Source organism: Alexandromys fortis, unplaced genomic scaffold (assembly GCF_014885135.2).
Source record: "Alexandromys fortis isolate MF-2015 unplaced genomic scaffold, M_Fortis_MF-2015_v1.1 scaffold_0, whole genome shotgun sequence".
Classification (NCBI taxonomy): Eukaryota; Metazoa; Chordata; class Mammalia; order Rodentia; family Cricetidae; genus Alexandromys; species Alexandromys fortis.
The window spans coordinates 44,230,855-44,249,509 of NW_026067949.1; the positions used below are offsets into that span (position 1 = coordinate 44,230,855).

At 42.9% G+C, this 18,655-nt stretch overlaps 1 protein-coding gene across 4 annotated transcripts in view; it reads right to left on the reverse strand.

Annotated features, from left to right (window-relative positions):
• Nucleotides 1-12,196, reverse strand: part of Ccdc158 (coiled-coil domain containing 158) — a 62,348-nt gene extending 50,152 nt beyond the window's left edge. Inside the window, exons 1-7 of one of the 4 annotated variants that reach the window (XM_050149894.1) lie at nucleotides 12,103-12,196; nucleotides 8,661-8,799; nucleotides 6,794-7,011; nucleotides 3,895-4,004; nucleotides 3,208-3,535; nucleotides 2,820-2,896; nucleotides 1,381-1,491 (exon numbers count right to left, since the gene is read on the reverse strand). In XM_050149894.1, coding sequence (XP_050005851.1) covers nucleotides 1,381-1,491; nucleotides 2,820-2,896; nucleotides 3,208-3,535; nucleotides 3,895-4,004; nucleotides 6,794-7,011; nucleotides 8,661-8,727 — 911 coding nt within the window. In that variant the 5' untranslated portion in view covers nucleotides 8,728-8,799; nucleotides 12,103-12,196. Of the gene's footprint in view, nucleotides 1-1,380; nucleotides 1,492-2,819; nucleotides 2,897-3,207; nucleotides 3,536-3,894; nucleotides 4,005-6,793; nucleotides 7,012-8,580; nucleotides 8,800-11,958 lie in introns of those variants that run through there. The other 3 variants (XM_050149895.1, XM_050149897.1, XM_050149896.1) reach the window with 3 other exon arrangements.
• Nucleotides 12,197-18,655: the final 6,459 nt, after the last annotated feature.

The following is an 18,655-nucleotide window of genomic DNA, read 5'->3' on the forward strand; positions in this document are numbered from 1 at the left end:
CTTTAATTTGATTTAGGTTTAATTTAGCTGACACATGATAGTCTTAAGCATGATTTCAAATTATAAAATTTCATATGCATATATATTATGTATATACTTGAACATATGTATCTTTCCTAATTGTGTTCATATATGCATACACAATTATATAGAGAGATATACATGTAATTATTTATATACAAGTATTCATAATATTTGTGTGGTATATTTTCTTTGTACTATCATTTGAATGAATTACTCAGTGAATCCCAGGAGCCTGAATACTTGCAATAATGCTTTGTACATGGTGACACAAAAATATTACTGTTTATCTTTCTGTTCAAGTGCTGGAAAAGCTTTATCTTTTTCTCATGGACCCAGTTACCAAGCAATTTCAAAAAGATATTAGGACAACATATGAGTCAAAACAATAGTTGTTAAATTATTATTTTACAGGTATGAGTCTTGCCAGCATGTATGTATGTGCACCACGAACATGCCTTGTGCCCACAGGGGTCAGAAAAGGGTGTTGGATCCCCTAGAACTTGTGGAGGGCAAAGTTCTCGCATGTACAGATAAAACACTGGAAAAGGCAGGAAAAGTTAAACATGCATACTTGTCTCTTCAAAGACGTTTGCCTGTTCTCCTGGAATGCTGGGAAAGAACGCAGTCCACAACCTGATGATCTTTTGCTGTTTGATGAGTCAGGCTCCACCTATATCCCTCAGAATTTATGTTTTACTTATCCCAGACCTTTCCCCCTCTAAATATTGACCATTGCTTCCAGGTCTTAAAATTCATCCTTATGAGAGATGTCACTTGTATTTTATAACAGCCTAAGTGACTTCTATGTTATCTTAGGACAAGGCCAATCCCAACATTCACAGGCATTATGTTTACCTTAGTCAAGCTCCCTATAAACTCTAAATCTTGACCACTATCTCTGAGTCAACAATATCCATTCTTGTAAAAGAAGCCAGATGTACTTTGTAAGGATCTCAATGTTAACATGTCTTAACCTCTGCTATACTCATGGGACTGAGTTAACTGCTATTGGAAAACTTTTTCCAAAACTGTGCCATGCTTAAATATGGCTAAAATAAACCAAGTGTCAGACTCTGGAAGTTTGGCTCAGCACCTAAGCAAGGCTGAGCTTAGTTTCATTCTTCCCTCACCCAGATCGTTTTCCTGCTGGCCACAAAGCCTACAGAGACACTCACTCCCCCATCCCCGTGTGCACAAGAACCAGAATCACAGATAACAGCAGTGAGCTTCCAGGTAAGTACTGGGACTCAAACCCAGGTCCTCTGCAAGAGCAGCAAGTACTCTTAACTGCTGGGCTCCAGCTTAAAATAATAGTTTTTAAGTGACATCTGTTTCAAACCAGTAGTATACACATACTGAATGATTTCCAGTTGACTCTGGATACTATTGGCTTGGCTTCGTGCACTGCTGGCTTTCTCCGTAAGTCCTGTTATTTCAATTTCATGTTCACTTATCAACTGCTCAATCCTACAGAAAGAATGTAATGATTGTTATGATACAGGAAATTATTACCTATAACTCATCTCAAAGTTAATGCTGAAAAACACATTCAAGCTAAGTATTTTGTTTCAGTTTTACATGTTACTCTTCCACTTGTTTGTCTGAGACAGACTTTTGTGCAGTCCTCACTGGTCTTGAATTTATAGGCAATCTTCCTGCCACTGCCCCCTAAGTGCTGGGATTACAGACCTCAGCCACCATGCCTGGTTTTGTAAACATTACTCCTTTTTCCTTCTGTCTTTAATTGTTTCTTTTTGAGACTGGGTCTCTCTTATTATGTAGCTCTGGTGTACTGGAACTTGCTATGTAGACCAGGCCACCCTCAAAGTCACGGAGATCTGCCTGCCCATGTCTCCCAAGTGCTGGGACTAAAGGTGCCACCACCACACCTGGCCATTCTACTCTTTTACTAACAACTCCAGAAGCCTTTTCTTACAACCAACTAGGGTTCAGAATTCAGAATCTAAGTCTCAGTATCAAACTCTGAGAACCAAGCAAGGCGACGGTGGTATGTGCCTCCAGTCCTGTACTTGAGAAATTGAAGCAGGAAGATCACCAGACTGCAGGAATCCAAGGTCAGACTGGGCAACAATAAGACCCTGTTCTCAAAGAAAACAAACACCTTTGAGTATTATGAATAATGTATGTACCATATGTCATATGGTATCTCCAGGGAGACCTAGGGGATGGTCCTATCAAGAAAACACATTATGAATACAAGCTTACAAATATTTACACTAACTCACAGACTATTCAAGCTTCATATTAGCTAATCAACAGATATGTGACAGATCACTCTTAGGCCAATGATGCTGTTCTTCCTAGGCCTTGACTTGGCCACTCTGGTTGGTCTTTGGCCCAGGCAAACCACAGTGAGAATAGTCTCATTCTTGCTATCTGATCAATCCTTGACAGATGGTCAAGTCGCTTATCCTTCAGCTTAAAAATCTATATCCATGGCCTATCTTTTGTGGGAATCTTCAACCTTCTGTGAATAATGTTCCACCCACCAATCCCGCACCTTCTCCCTTGGTTAGAAATCTCCACTTGTCTTTATTGTGTTGGGAGTTGAGCTTATTTTCTCTCTGTAGCGAAACTTGCAGTGCTACAGTCTTGAATGAAGCCTTCCTTATAGCTTCAACAGTTGTCAGAAAAAAAATTAACCTAAGTTTGCTACGGGTTGATAAGGAAATGTTTTTGTTCTCTCAGAGTTTGTAGACTTTCGAACTGCAGGAGAGAGAGACTATAAGTGGGATAGTTTCGCTGTGATTTCCATGCCTTGACCAGACACCTACCGATCTTGATGTTGTTGAAGTAATAGCTCTATTTTGTTCTGTGATTCAGATTTCAGTGTTTCAAGCTGATCCTCTACCTGGTTTTAAAATAGAGATATTAATTTGGGTACTGGTAATTCTAAACCTAGAAAATGCAGCTTCTGTAAAATGAATATTTCAAGAGATATAAGTAGAAATAACACTAAAATGAGTTCTGTGTCTGTGTCACACAGCACTGTGCTCTGCTATACTTCCACCAAGCCGTACAGGTAAAAGAGCTAGTTTCCTGTCAAGAGAGAGCATTGTATATCATCTCAGAGAACAGAAAATGAGACCCTGGCTTAGTTAAAGGATTGTATAAGCTATCTCTCAATGCATTATAATATAAAGTAGTGTTCTCACCACTTACTGGAAATATCCTCCCTTTAAGATAAGAGATCTCTGTGTCTAATTCTCTTAGGATTTTACTAATAGTGGAGCCCAGGCTGCGGAAGTGCATGGTAGACATGCTGTCGTGTTCACATATTTTCTTGCCTGAGGCTTCTTCAAAGTCAACTAATATTGACCGGATTTCTTGAAGCACACCTTCGTGGCTAAGCATCATTTTTCTTAGCTGCTCTATCTGTGTGCTGCTGTCTTTCAGCATATCCTCCTTGAGGCACTTGGCAGCTTCAAGCTCATGAACTGTATTTTGAAGCTGATTTCTTAACTCCTCCTGGGACTGACTCTCCCTTCGTCTATGAAACAAATGAAAGAAAAGAAACAATATTAATAAAACTCACTTTCACCCAATTTTACTACAAGGAGTAAAAAAATTGATACAGAATCTTGTTTTACATTCCAGGCTGGCCTTGAACTCAATTACAGAGCCCAGGCTGGCCTTGAACTCACAGCAGTCTTTCTATCTCAACCACCCAAGTCCTGAGATTATATGTACTGAATATGGGACTGCACCCAGCACTAAGAATAACGCTAGAGAACAGTTTCTGGGCTGGGGACGTATCTAAGTGGCAGAACACTTGCCTAACCTGCCCAGACCCTGGGTTCAATCTCTAGCACTGATGGAGGAGGAGGAATTCAGGTAACAAATCCCAACCTGATGTCGGCCATGGCATCTCTCTCCATTTGCATTTCTTGAAGTTTGGTTTGTAAATCAATGACTGACTGTCTTAAGTAAAACTTCTGTTTCTCGTGTAATTCATTGCTCTGGAAAAAACTCACACAAATTAATCTATATTTATATTAAGCCATCAAAACATAGTTCCTATAGAAGGCAATTATTTCCCAAGGGTTATGTGTCATTTATTGTTATGTATATAAAAACCCCTCACTGCTGAAGTTCGGAGCCCAGTGAATCATTTCTCACCTAGATAACTAGACTACACCAGCAAGGTTCCCTGGCTTAGCCTTAGTCCATTTTCTGAAATAAATATTCCAGTCAAAGTGAAAATGGGAAAATGTTTTGTCCCTTAAAAGTGGAAAACTGGTTGAAATTACGTATACAGAAAAGTCAAACTTTGTCTTCACTCTACCTAAATCCTTGGCAACAGCTACTGCTATCTAAGACTATAAGGGTGAACTGGAGAGAAAGCTCTGTGGTTAAGAGCACTGGCTGCTCTTGCAGAGGTCCAGGGTTTGAGTCCCGGCAGTCACATGGCAGCTGACAACTATCTTTAACTTCAGTTTCAGGGAATCTGATGCCCCCTTTTGGTCTCTGTGAGCACTGCACACACATGGTGCACATACATACATGCAGGCAAAACATTTATAAGTATAAAATAAAAATAAACTTTAATTAAAAATAAAACTCTGAAGGTGTTCAACTACAGGAAAATGCAGAGATTTCCAAAGCCAGGCACTGAAGCATCTCCCAGCTAACAGTTGGTGACCAGTGTAGGATGAACAGCTTTTATTGCCTCATCTTTGAGTTCTAACAGAAAATAAAAACACTGAAAATGAGAAGATTCTAAAATACAAAACTAGAGACTAAAATTAAGCAAACAGGAAGACCAAAAAAAAAATCTGGAGAAAACAAAGATTATATAAGATTTCACTCTAACCTAATACTGACCCTGTGCTTACAGAGGTCTAGTACTGTATACAAAGATCACAACCATTAGGGATAGGAAGTTGGGTGGTGGTGGTACGTGCTTTTAATTGCAGTGCTCAGGAGGTAGAGGCAGGAAGATCTCTGAGTTCAAGACTAGACTGATCTACACAGTGAGTTCCAGGATAGTCAGGGCTACACAGAGAAATCTTGTCTTGAAAAACTTCAATAACTTTAAAAACAAACAAACAAAACAGAAATGAGAACAGGATGCTAAGGCTGGCCAGAGGCACATGCCTAAATTCCTAAAGGTTGGGAAGAGAGGCAGGGGAGGCCAAGTTTAAGGCAAGCCTGGGCTACAATGAGACCCTATTTAAGGAAGAAGAATAAAGAATGGAAGGCAGAAAGATAAAGGGAGGGAGAGAAAGGGGGATGAAGAAGGGAGGAAGCAGCAGCAGCTAGCAGTAGAGTGAGGTCACCACAACACGAGGTACTGTATTAAAGGGTCACAGCATTGGTAAGGTTGAGGACCATTGCACTAGGCTAATGGCTAGCACTATCAGAGGGTTAGAGACAGTACTGTCAGAGGCTGCAAAGTGAGGTTAGGAAAGGAATGCCAAGCTCCATATGGCTTCAGCATCACCAGTGAACCCACCTGCAGCACAACTCTGACAAGATTATTTCCTTCTGTAATATCTCAGTCACAGGACTACAAGGAAGGGATCGTGTCTTTTCCATCTCTTTATATCTGGTACCTAGCACATTTCTGCTACATAGGAATACAATAACGAAACAAGTGCAACATACTCTACCAGGAGTTAACAGGAATAAATCAGACATAGAAAATAAATTAAGGCGCTCTCTCGCCCCTCACCCCCCACATGTGGAAGGACATCTCTTGGGAATCTACTCTCTCCTGACACCTTGTAGGATCCTCAGGCTGTCAGGCTTGGGCATTAGCACCTCTACCCACCAAGCTGTCTTGCTGGCTCAATTTCTGTTTCTTTCTCTACTACTACGTCCTCTGTCTCTATTATGTCTTGTTGTTGTATTATCACAAGGTCACAGCACTACTTGTTTATATGACCAGTTCATCTCTGAAACTATGAACTCCTTTGAGAGTTGTGGCTTATTTATCTTTGTATGCCATGTGGATAATGCAATGATATATAATTTTTTTACATTTAAGGTTCATCTCCTAAAGTCTTTGTCTGTCTGATGAGGCAGAATAACATACTGATGGATACAGTAGGGTGTACAAAAGAGTACAAACAATACTTGCACAGAGAACACCCTCAGTACTGTCTAGATGGAAGGCTTTAGAGAAGGGAAGGTATGAAGATAGTAAGAGTCTTGCAGCAGTCACGGAGAGATGCATGGAACTCTAGAATGACAAGGTCCACCCAGGATGATCAGGTGGTTTAGTTCTGCTGGGACAGAGGTTACACACAGAGAATGGGTACTGAACAAGGACAGCATGAAGCTCTTGTGTACGGTGGTAAGAAGTCTGACTTTTAGAAAGTAAACCACTGGAACTCAATACCCAGTTTGATTTTATATGAGGTCCACTTGACATTTTAGCAACCCTTCTAAATTCTATTTAACCATTCTCTGTGTGTATGTGTTTGTAAAATCCTACTTTCTACCACTGTTTGCAAAAAAAAAAAAATCCAGGTGTCATAATAGTAGGTCAGCAGGCCTAAACCAATTATTAGTAGCATATGAATGTCATTAACTATAACATTTTGAAGCACTGAAAAATTATATCATGAGACTGAGACATAATTACCAGAAAGAAAATGGTATGTAAACTTCTCATTAGCTCAACAGAAACAGAAGTCTCTTTCTGTTGAGCTAATGCTTTCTTTCAGGAGAGTTACATTTGATTTCAAGACAACATGTCTCCTTGGCCTAATGGTACCAGCTGCTAGCAAGGAATGCAACTCACTTCACTGAGTCTTTTCTGCAAATCTTTAACTTGATGTGAATATTCTTCCAAAACACGTTCGATGTGTTCTTTCCCAGGGTAAGGGATGACCTTCCTATGAGAATCGAGTTCCACTTCATATTTAGGGAAAAAAGGCATTTGTGTTAAAGTCCCAGTTGAAGATGCATTTTCAGTTACTGTACCACGAACAGATGACACAAAAAATGGACTTGAAGAACCTAAACAGTAGAGAATTCATTAATTATTCATGAAACAAGTTTGTGGCAAACATTATTGCAGGAGGCTCCTTTAACAAATCCTAAAGGACACAAGGTCAAAAGAGGCAAGTGAAAGGACAGTTAAGAGTGCCGAGAAGGACAGACAGAGCCACAAAGCAGGGACAGGCTGGGGAAGAGGATGAGCACGTACATGACCCTGAGAAGTCTGGAAGTATGTATGCGTGAGCACCAGTCTGTAGAAGACGAGAGGACATTCCAGAGTGGAAGCACCGTAGTAAATGCCAGTGGGCTTGAGAGCACTGTGCTAGGCAGAAGAAAAGTGGCTGCCACAGATGAGGATGAGAATACAGATGTGAGGGCCTTGAAGCCATGCCAAGGAGTTTGGATCTCACCTAGTATGGTATAGTTTTGAACTGGAAAGAGATCTGGCCACAGGAAATATTCCTTAGTGGCATCAGGACCCTGCTGTGATAGGAGACTGTGATGGTAAGTGGCAGCCTGGGGAGAGATTCACAGCACAATCTTCCAGCAGCCTCGCCCCTGAACTGAGGTGTTAGAGTGATAGGCTTTAGAACATTCCAGTGAGAATGCAAATAATAGAGGGGAAGGACACTGGCAAGTGACTGGCTGGACATACAGACAGAAGGACACTGGCAAGTGGTGGGCCGGACATGCAGACAGAAGAGCGGTAATTTAGAAGTAAATGTCAGAATCTGTAGTAGCTGTTGTAAATATCTTTGTAATATATCAGGATCACTTCAGAAACTTGAAAATAATAATACAGTTGTGCCTAAGCCCCATTCCGAACCTACTCCATCAGAATTTGCAAATGTGAATCTAAGGCATTTAAATGTCTAGACCTGAAAAGGCTGGGTGGGGTGTATTGACATGGATCATGGTTGGTAGCCACTACTTGAAAGTAGGCAGGAAAACAGGAGCTCCATAGCAATAACACAGAGGAGGGCTGAGGTGAGAGATCGGTTACAGAAGCCCAACACTTGCTAATAAGATGTGTGAAGAGGGATGGGATGGGGCTGGAGGGATGACTCAGCAGCTGATAACACATTGTTGCTCTTGCAGACAACCCAGATTTGATTCCCAGGACCCAGATGGTAACTCCCAGCCATCTCTAACTCCAGATCCAGGGGATCTGATGCCCTTCTGACCTCAGAGGGCACCAAGTACACACATGGTTCACAAACATACCTACAGATAAAACACTCATACACATAAAATAAAGTAAAGCTTAAAAATTAAGTAAATAAACCAAAAAACTTTAGAGGTCAAGAAGTTGTGCACCTAGGATCTTGATGGAGAATGACGATACGCCCAAGGAGGAGAGGCAATCTGACATGAGCTGAGTTTGACCAGGAAACTGAAGGATGTGAAGATACTAGCGGGACAGCAGGAGATGCTGACACTCAAAGACGTCAGCACAGAAACAACTTATGCATCAAAAAGACAATGGAAACATATGCTAAAGCCAGATCTGCTCAGTAAAAATGCAAGGCAATCTCTAATTCAGAAAGAGAATTGAAGACAACAGCACGGTAGAAAAACAAGGCACACCTTAAACCAGGCCCTGGGATGGTTATTATGAAGACACGTTGTTTCTCATTTCCCTCATTCTGCTTTAGGAAGGTACACACCTCCATTGGCTGTGATGCCACTTGATAGATGATCTTCATTGTTTGACTCACAAGCTTTGGATTCCATATTATTTTCTACCTCTTCTTAGAGATCTTGAAATGTGAGTGCCTCCCTGTTTGGATCCTTCAGTTCTTGTCTCTGAAATACAAAATATTCAATTTTGTTACAGTGTTATGTGGAAAAGCTCAGAGGTGAACAGGAACTGACTTTTAATGCTCTGGAAATTTCTCCTCCAGAAAAATATTTATGCATATAAAAGAATTTTACTGCTAAATAAAATGAGTATGCAAGTCAAATTTTGTTCTAAAACTTGATTTTAAGACAAAAGGTGTTTCTGTTTTGTCTGAACAAAACAAGGTATCCTTGACTGGCTTGGAACTCGGCTCTGTACATCAGGCTGGCCTTGAACCTCAGAGGATCTGCCTGCTTCTGCTCCATTAGTGCTGGGACTAAAGATGTGCTCCACCATGCCCAGCCTCCAAAGGGTTACTACAGATAAACTAAAATATAAAGAGTAATACTTCAGTTATTCTGTTAACTAGTGCTCTGATTGGGGGCAGGTAGCCTTTTAAGTCCCTTATAAAATTACATTGCTTCAAATCAGCAAATTAGATGTCATTAATAAAAGCTGAGAAACTTTTGTGAAAAAATATTGTTTACAGTTTTGTATTTGGTCAAGAGGGTGCTTCTAAGTTTGGAAAACAATGGTGGCCTAATTCCAAATTTCTCCTTATTTTCACTCAAACAAGCACACAATCAAGATGGAAAACCAACAAAACTATGTGTGTATTCCACACTGTCAATACCCTCAAGACAGAATACCTTCAACTGTCTAGAATTAGAGGGATTCTCCCTCCCAAGACAGGCCCCACCATCTGGCTGGGAAAGAGCAGAGGTGAGCCAGACACTGACGATCAGACCAGTGCATTCCTGCCGTCAGACAACAGAAGCCAAAACACTGAGCCCAGACTGGTCAAATCTCCTCTGCCAAACAAATAACATGAAAATTATTCCATGACACTCCAAGGTAAACATTGGAGTACCATATATATAAACATAAACTCAAACAAGTATATACACCTTTGTAAATGACAAAATAATTTTAAAACAAACAGTAAAGGCACAGTACCAAATAAACAGCAAATATAAGACACCTAGTAATTATAGACAATACAGTAATGTAACTAGTAGGTGACAGAACTTTAATCAAATGACAGCCATGACGCTAAGTTTGAGGAGACCGCACTGTTCCGTGAGCTTTAATGTAGCTGGTCACAGGTCATTACCCCCGTGCCCTCCACCCATTAGAAAGAGTGGAAAGGGTTAGATCAGTGGGTAACGCGCAGCATGGCAAGTACAAGGCCCTGGATTAAACCCCAGGACCACACAGCCCCCAGGCCAGAGTAAGAGCACAGCACAGGGGTGGGGTATTTTTACTTAAACAAGAGTTATAGCAGCTGTTTCCCTGTCAAGACGCTTGGTACCTCTATTTGGCATCACTGCCAGTTATTTTGTGAACCTTAGAATAATGAGTTCTGCATAAAACAAAAAATCCCAGCAATTCAGTTTGCACTATTTTAGAATGGTCCACATCTTCATTTTGAACAGTGATTCCAAGTTCCTCCACTTTGTGATACTTTATATAGAAATTTAGATACTCTATTTTTAGGCACAAGTTTGTAAGATTATTAAGGATTTCTGGAATTGAAGGATTGTTCCTCAGGAAATGATAAAATTGTTGAGCTCCGTACTTGGATAATTTGGGTATCATAACATGAACTTACATGTCTGTTTTGTGTGTGGGGGTGTGTGTTAGAGACAGAAAGAGTGTGTGTGTGAGTGTGTATGAGAATGTGTGTGTGAGTATGTATGAGAATGTGTGTATGTGTGTGTGTGTATGAGAATGTGTGTGTGTGAGTGTGTATGTGTGTGTGTATGAGAATGTGTGTGTTAGAGACAGAAAGAGAGTGTGTGTTTGAGTATGTGTCTGTGTGAGAGAGAGTGTGTATGTGTGAGTGTGTATGAGAATATGTGTGTGTGTGATGAGAGTGTGTGGGAGACACTGGGGAATCAAATACAGGGCATAATACATTTAAGACAGGCTCCCTGCCGCAGAGCTACATGAAATGCAGAGGTGAGATCTTGGCGTGTTCTGGCACACCTACAAAGAACTTTAGAAGATAGTCCTAAGGAAAGAAGTCAAGATAAGGACTGTTCACTCTAAGACAGGGGTTGCCCGTCCTCCAGAGCCTTTTGGGGTTCAAGGAGGAAGAATAAATAAGTCAGAAGATGCCTCTAAGCCCTTGAACTCAACTCTACTAATGTCTACAAACTATCTTCTAAAGTTCTTTGTATGTGGGCAATTTCCAAGTCTTTTTCTTAAACATTCCAAATCATGACTGCCTTTGTCACAACTTTAAGGCTCTTTTCAGTGTGAACGTATGCATAATTTTAAGTGATGCAGAAGTGTTTGTACTAGATCTTAGGTGTGCCGAGCCTTAAGAGCACCTGCTGCTGTTGCAGTGGACCAGTGTTCAGTTCCCAGTACCAACATGGCTGCTCAAAACCTTCTCTAATCCCACAATCCCTTCTGGCCTCCACAGGCACCAGACACTCACACGGTGCACTTACACACAGGCAGGCAAAACACTAATATATATAAAATAAAAACACATCTTTAAAAATTAACAATTGTGGCGCAGAGGTGGGTTTCAGATCTGCCACAGCTTCCCCCTCTCACAGACCATACGTACACACACACACACACACACACACACACAAACACACACGAGCAGTCCTAATTCACCTCTACAAAGAGTCAAAGCTCTGGACTTTTTCTTTTCTTACGTGGAAAATAGTTTTCAGTCAAAACAGCCCAACATCACTTGTCTTCTACATTCCCACGATCTAAAGCCGGCATGACATTTAACAGAACAACGTCTAGGACCGCTGGAGTGGGAACCTCTGCCAGGGTTGTGGGGAAGGATGGCTGTTGCCGGTGGGGAAAAGCTGGGACCCGATAGATTACCAAGAGGGCTCAAGTCACACAGCCATTAACAGTCCCATGTGGGAAGACAGACTAGTGACAGTCCGAGGCCCCGCAGTCACGAAGACCCACTTTTCCTGCCCCGGTCGCTGGCGAACTTGAACTCTCCTAAAACAACTGGACAAAGTTATTGGGCCAGTACCACGTGGGAACACAAAGCCATGGAAGGTTCCAGAAGCAACAGGAGTTGCTCCCAGATCCTCCGGGGAACAACCCAGCCCTGCCCCCTGGGACGCCTCCCATCCTCACACCTGCTACCTCCACCTCGTCCTAAGAGACCGGCCGCACGTCCGTGAGGGCGGCGGCCGCACCTGCGCGACCCCGGGACCCGCCAGCTCCCACTGCGCCCCGAGGCCGCGGCCCGCGCTGCTGCCCCTCCGTGGCGCCCGACCCACCACGGCAAGGCCTCGCTACGCTCGCTCCCGCCGCCGCCAGCTGCGCGAGGGGGTCTGACGGTTGGTGGCGGGGAAGCCACCGAGAGAAGGGGCGGGGCGCGAGGAGGAGGGCGGGGCGTGAAGAAGGGGGCGGGGAGGATGAAGTACGAGGAGGGCGGGGCGTGAAGAGGAGGGCGGGGCAGAAGGAGGAGGGCGGGAAGGATGAGGCACGAGGGAGGGGCGGGGCGGTATGCGAGATCACGCCCCCGGACATCCTGCACTCTCCCGCTCCCACGCCGTCGCCGAGGCAACCTGGCAGGCCAGGCAGGCGACTCTTCATCACTTTTCCTACTACCCAGCTACCGGCCTCCTCGCCTCACTCTTGTCTCTCTCACTGAGGCCGCCGCAAAGATCCTCCCAGATAGCAATGGGCACAAATCCTCCCCATGACCTGCGCGCCGAGGAAGGGGCAGGCTGACACCGGCACTCACCCTTGCAGCCTGTTCCCTTACCCGCTCTGTTCAAACTAACAGAGTAACTCGAATTTTGCACCTCGCCTGTGCTTAGCCTGTGCTTTTATGCTGTGCCTCCTTCTGGAATGTTCCTCCAGGTTTAGACGTATTCTCAGGGTAGCTGACCCTTCTGCCTCCGGAGAGCTGTTTCCTCCGCCGTGCTTCGGTTACTCTGTCGTTAATTCTTAACATGGAATTTATCAGCTTGAGATTGCACGCTCGACTCTTGCGTGCTGCTCGAATTAGCATTCCAATGTAGGGTTCCAGAGAGGCGGGAGTCTGCGAGATACAACCTGGAGGGGTTTTTGTTGGTGTTTTGAAGACAGAGACTGGTCACAAACTTGGGATCCTTCTGTCTTAGCTTCTGCTATAACGGCGTGCACTGGTCAACTCCGGCTTTGCGATGTTGAATTCTGTTAACTGTCAACGTTAAGCAGACTACAACAAAATGTATAAATTGACTATGCATATCAATAGCCACACTCAGTACTTTGTGTAGTTCTGTTGCAGACTGTAACACTTTATGACTCACCATTAAAGACTTTTTTTATTATTATACCTTCAGTTTTCGCGTTTACTGTCCCAGAGACATAGGATTAAAGTACCAACTACATAAATAGGAAAAAAGAAAGAAATTTATGCCCTGCAATGCTGCAGCAGGCGCGCATGGGCAGCCCATATAGGGCAGTTCTGTTGAACTCGTCCAAACTGGGTTTCATGGTCTAAGTTGGTGAGGACCCCTAACCAGATCTCTTCCTCAAGAGGGCACCACATCTCATTAGAGATGGTTGTGGGCTACCATGTGGTTGCTGGGAATTGAACTTAGGACCCTTGGAAGAGCAGGCAGTGCTTTTAAGTGTTGAGCCATCTGTCCGGCCCACATAAACAGGAAATTAAATCATACATATTTCTAGGCTCTGTGACTAGACCAAATACAATTTCCAGTTAGCTTCTTTTTAATCTTTTTAATTCTATCAACATATAACTGTGTTCTTACGGCATAAAAATATTTTAATTGCCTAGTACATTTTTAAACTTGTCTCATTTTTGTTTTTACTCCAAATAAACTAATTTTTCTTTTCTTTTTTCTTTTTTTTTTTTTTTTTTTTTTTTTTTTTTTTTTTTTGAAGTCTTGATCAGGTTATTTGAAGCGGGAAGACTCACCTTCAATGTGGGATCCAACCCAGATAAGAGTGGAAGGGGAAACTTTTCTGCAGGTGAGTTCCTTGTTGCTGCCATCATCCTTTGCTGCCACCAGAACCCAGTTTCTTCAGCCTTCCAGTCTGGACTGAAGACTGGGACTCCCAGACCTCCTGTGCCAGACTGGGATTGCTAAGACGCCCATTCTCTTGCCCTGTAAAGCTACTGGGTTCTCAGCTCTCCGGTGTGATGCAGACCTTATTGTGAAAGCCAATCTAATATAGCCTCTCTCAAATACATATATACCCTGTGGGCTCTGCTCCTCAGAGCAATGGTTCTCAAACTTCCTAATGCTGAGACCCTTTAAGACAGCTCCTTGTGTCGTGGTGACCCCAACCATAAAATTATTTTCATTGCTACTTTATAACTGTAATTTTGCTACTGTTATGAATCATAATGTAAATATCTGTGTTTCCTGATAGTCTTAGGTGACCCCTGTGAAAAGGTCAATTTCTGTGAAAAGGGATCGCTATCCACAGAGTGAGAACCACTGCTCTACAGAACCCAAACTAATATAATGAGGGTACAAGTGGAGTTCAGAGGTCTGTATGGGACGTCTTCCTCTATTACTCTCCCGTAGTTTTTAAATATTTATTTACTTGTTTGTACATATGTGTGCATGTGTGTGTGTGTACATGTGTGTGTGAGAGACCTGGGGGGCGACTCATGCTATAGCACACATGTGGAGGTCAGAGGACAACTGGAGATTTGTGTCCTCCTTCCTTTTTACATCGGTTCTGGAAATCAAACTCAGGTCATCAAGCTTGCCAGGCAAGCCCCTCACCATCTGAGCCATCTTGCAGACCCCACCTTAGTTTATGAGATAGGGTCTCCTTCTGAGTCTGGAGCTCACCAGTTGGCTAGACCCACCAGCAAGGCACAGGGAGCTTTCTGTCTCTGCCTTCCCAGCTTTTAAAAATGTGCGTTGGGGACCTGAACTCGGATCCTCGTGCTCACGTGGCTGTCAATTTACTGAGCCAACTTCCAGTCCCACTTTATGGTATTTTTTTAAAGCCCTGAAAAAAAAACCAACAATAGCTTCTGCCTTTTTAAAACAAAGAGTGTAAAGATGAAGGGTCCAGGGTTCCTTAGGGAATCATTCATTCATTGCGCAAACATCGACAGGTGCCATGGTTACATGATGAAGTAGCTTGTGCTTCTTTTTTGGCTTTCAGTTTTTTAAATTTTATGTGTATGGGCTTTGGCCTACATGTGCATCATATCTGTGCAGTGCCCGAGGAGGCCAAAAGAGGATGCAGAATCTCTTGAGGCTGGAGGCACAGACAGATGTGAACTGTCATGTGAGTGCTGGGAATCAAATCCCAGCCCTCTGCATCAAGTGCTCTTAACCACTGAGCTGTCTCGGCAGCCCCACTTCTATGTATTTGTCAAATCCTAGGCCTCTAGGGAAATGCTGGACCATGTGTGTGTGTATGTGTGTGTGTGTGTGTATGCATGTAGATATATATCCCACCCCCAACAATGTTATCTTTTAAAAGTACTTTAAAAAATACTATTCTAAACAACTGTGTCATGTTAAAGTATACATAAAACGATATTTTAACCTTTTTAGAACTGCATTTCTTTTTGTTTGTGGGGAGCATGCGTGGAGGTCAGAAGACATCTTGCAGGTGTTGGTCCTTGCCTTCCACCATGTGTGTCCCTGGGATTGAAGCTAATTCCTCCCTCAAACTTGGCTACAAGCACCTTTACCATTGAGCCATCTCACCCGCCCCATGGCCCCATTTTAGGCATTTTTAAGTACAAGTGGAATTAGTTCTTTTTTGCTTTTTATTCTTGTTTTTCTTTTTAAACATATTGTTGCACGCAACCATCATCACCCTTCATCTCCAAAGCTTTGTTTTCTTCCCTGACTGAAACTCAATGCTTATTACACACCAGTTTCTCATCCCTCTTCCTCTGACCCCAGCAACCACCATTCTGTTTTCTATGTGTATGACCTTATCTACTGTAGGCATTGCACATATGTGTAAATGCATAGCGGGTTTGGGGGTTTATTTAGTTTATTTGTGTGAGTGTTTTTCCTACACATATGTATGTGTACTGCATGTGTGCCTGGTGCCCTTGGGGGCCAGAAAAAGGCATTGAATCTCCTGAAACTGGAGTTACAGATGGTTGTGAGCCACCACATGAGTGCTGGGAATGGAACCTGAGTCCTCTGGAAAAGCAGTAAGCATTCTTAACCAGTGAGCCAACTCTGCAGCTCCCAGTGTTTGCTTTTATGTGTCTGGCTTACTTAATGTATTTTAAAGGTTTATTTCTACACACACACATACACACACACACACACACACACACACACCTAAACACACACCTCATTCCTCTTTCATTTTGTTTTGTTTTGAGATGTTGTCTTGTGTAGCCCAGGCTGACATCAATCTCAATATGGGGTCAAGGAAGACCTTGAATTCCTGATCCTCCTACCTCCACTTCCCAAGTGCTAGGATTACAGGTATGTACCACCATACCTGAGAATTTCATTCTGTTTTTTAAGACTAACTAACATTTCATCATATGTATATATTGCATTTTAGTTACTCATTTGTTTCTAGAATTCTTGAAATGCTTGAATAGGAAGTATATGTGTTTGCCTGTCTGGTTTTTTGTTTGTTTGTTTGTTTGTTTGTTTGCTGAGACAAGAGTCTCCCTGCATAGCCCCAACTCCTCTGGAATGCCATATGCAGCCCAGCTGGCCTTGCCTGGGCAATACTCCTGCTTCTGACTGAATGCTGGGATGGCAGGTGGGCTCCACTATGCTCAGCTGACTTTTTAAGAAAACTAACATTATTGAGGCAAACTTTCCTTCGAATAAACTGCATCTGCTTGCAGTGTGCCATCTATGAGCTGTGGCAGATGTTGTCTCAGTTACGATCACCTTTGATCATTTCCAATAGATTTGGATGGATGTGCTGTATCATCTTGTAACAGGCATGGCTGTAGCTCACGGAGCAGATGCTGTACATTGCCTCCTCAACTCCCCCTTCCTCATTCTCATTGCACCCCAGCTATGAGGAAGTATTCAATATAACATTCTATAAAGTTCTTACTTCAGGGAAAGTTCTAGCATTGAGATCCTATTGCCATAAACTAACTGTCGTACCTTTACGCCTGTTCCAAGTGACCTCTTTTTAGGGCAACATGTAGAGAACTCCCTGGCCTTCAGAACAAAGAGATGTCAGCTCCAAAGTTATCATCTTAAGAGGCATGACGAAGTGACTCTTTTGCCTATGAAATATTGAGATATTCGTCTCTGAGAAATATATCAACTCTCAAATAAGGTGGGTTTTGTTTTAGATTGTTCAGAGACTACATCTAAATAATCTTTCCAAACTATACTTCAACGTCTTATCTATGACTTTAATGATTAGTGACCCGGAGGCGCCACTAGGTGTCGCCCTGATTTCATAGTTCTGGTGCAGTTAAAAACAAAAACAAAAACAAAGGGGCCGGAGAGATGGCTCAGTGGTTAAGAGCATTGCCTGCTCTTCCAAAGGTCCTGAGTTCAATTCCCGGCAACCACGTGGTGGCTCACAACCATCTGTAATGAGGTCTGGTGCCCTCTTCTGGCCTGCAGACATACACACAGACAGAATATTGTATACATAACAAAAAAATGCATAAATACATGTGTGTATGTGTACATAAGTGTTTGTGTATAGTTCTTTGAGGCAGGGTCTCTCCCTAAACCCAAGGCTTGTATTTTCTCTGCTTGGCTGGAAAGTATCAAACCCCAGGATCTTCCATCTCCACCTGCAGAGTGGGTTAAAGAGGGTATGCAGGAGGCGTGACCTGTGTGGTTCTGGNGAAACTGTAGATTGATGGCAGAACTCTTGTCTCGCACGCGCAAGGTCCTTGGCTGGCTCCCTCACACACACACACACACACACACACACACACACTCCTAAAAACTGACAAAAAGGAAAGAAAGTGTTAGTAAAGACAAAGAAATAAGTAGAGGATACTATGTAAAATTAAAATCAATAAATGAAAGCTTCCCAAAGAACAAATTTGTTTTTCTTTACACAGTGTTAGCAAATAGAGATACGTGTGGTTTCCGGGATGTCCCAACTGTGACTCGGCATTTGAAAGAGTTGAGTGTGGGAACGCTAGGTGGGGAGCAAGGTGTTGTGGTTGTTTCTCCTCTTTGGACACAGTAGGAGAACTGTAAGAAAGAACTTAATTACAGACAGAATTTCTCATATGGCCACTGAAAGTTCATTTGCCACTGTTTGGGGAGTCCGTTAGGAAAGACTTTTTATTGCTACAGTAGAGGCAGTTCTAGACCAGAGGCCGCAGGAGGGCATGCGGTAGAAGATGGGAAAGGGGATGGAGGAACTTTTTTTCTGAGACCTTTCCTTCAAACCAGGAAGAAGTTGCTTGGGTTCCACTGTGCATAGCAGAGCCCCAACTCCAAATAGTTTGCCAGGGGACAGTATTTATGGGGCTAGAGAGATGGTTAAGGTTCTTGCCTTCAATCCTGACAGACAACCTGAGTTTGATCCCTGAGACAGTCCCATTGGTTGTCTGTCTTCTGTCCTCCACAGGCACACTGTGGCTGCCAGGTTGTTCTCTACAGCAAGATGACTATGGGAAGACCTGTGAAACCCAGAGGAAAGAGCCACACTATAACGTGTGTGTGTGTGTGTGTGTGTGTGTGTGTGTGTGTTTATCCTTGGGGTGCACATGCCATATTGCTCATGTGGAGGTCAGAGATCAACATTAGTGTCACTACTTACCTTGTTTGAGACAGTTTCTGGTCACTGCTTCATACAATTGAGGAAGGGAGGGGGCTGGAGAGATGGTTCAGCCGTTAAGAGCACTGACTTCTCCTCCAGATGACC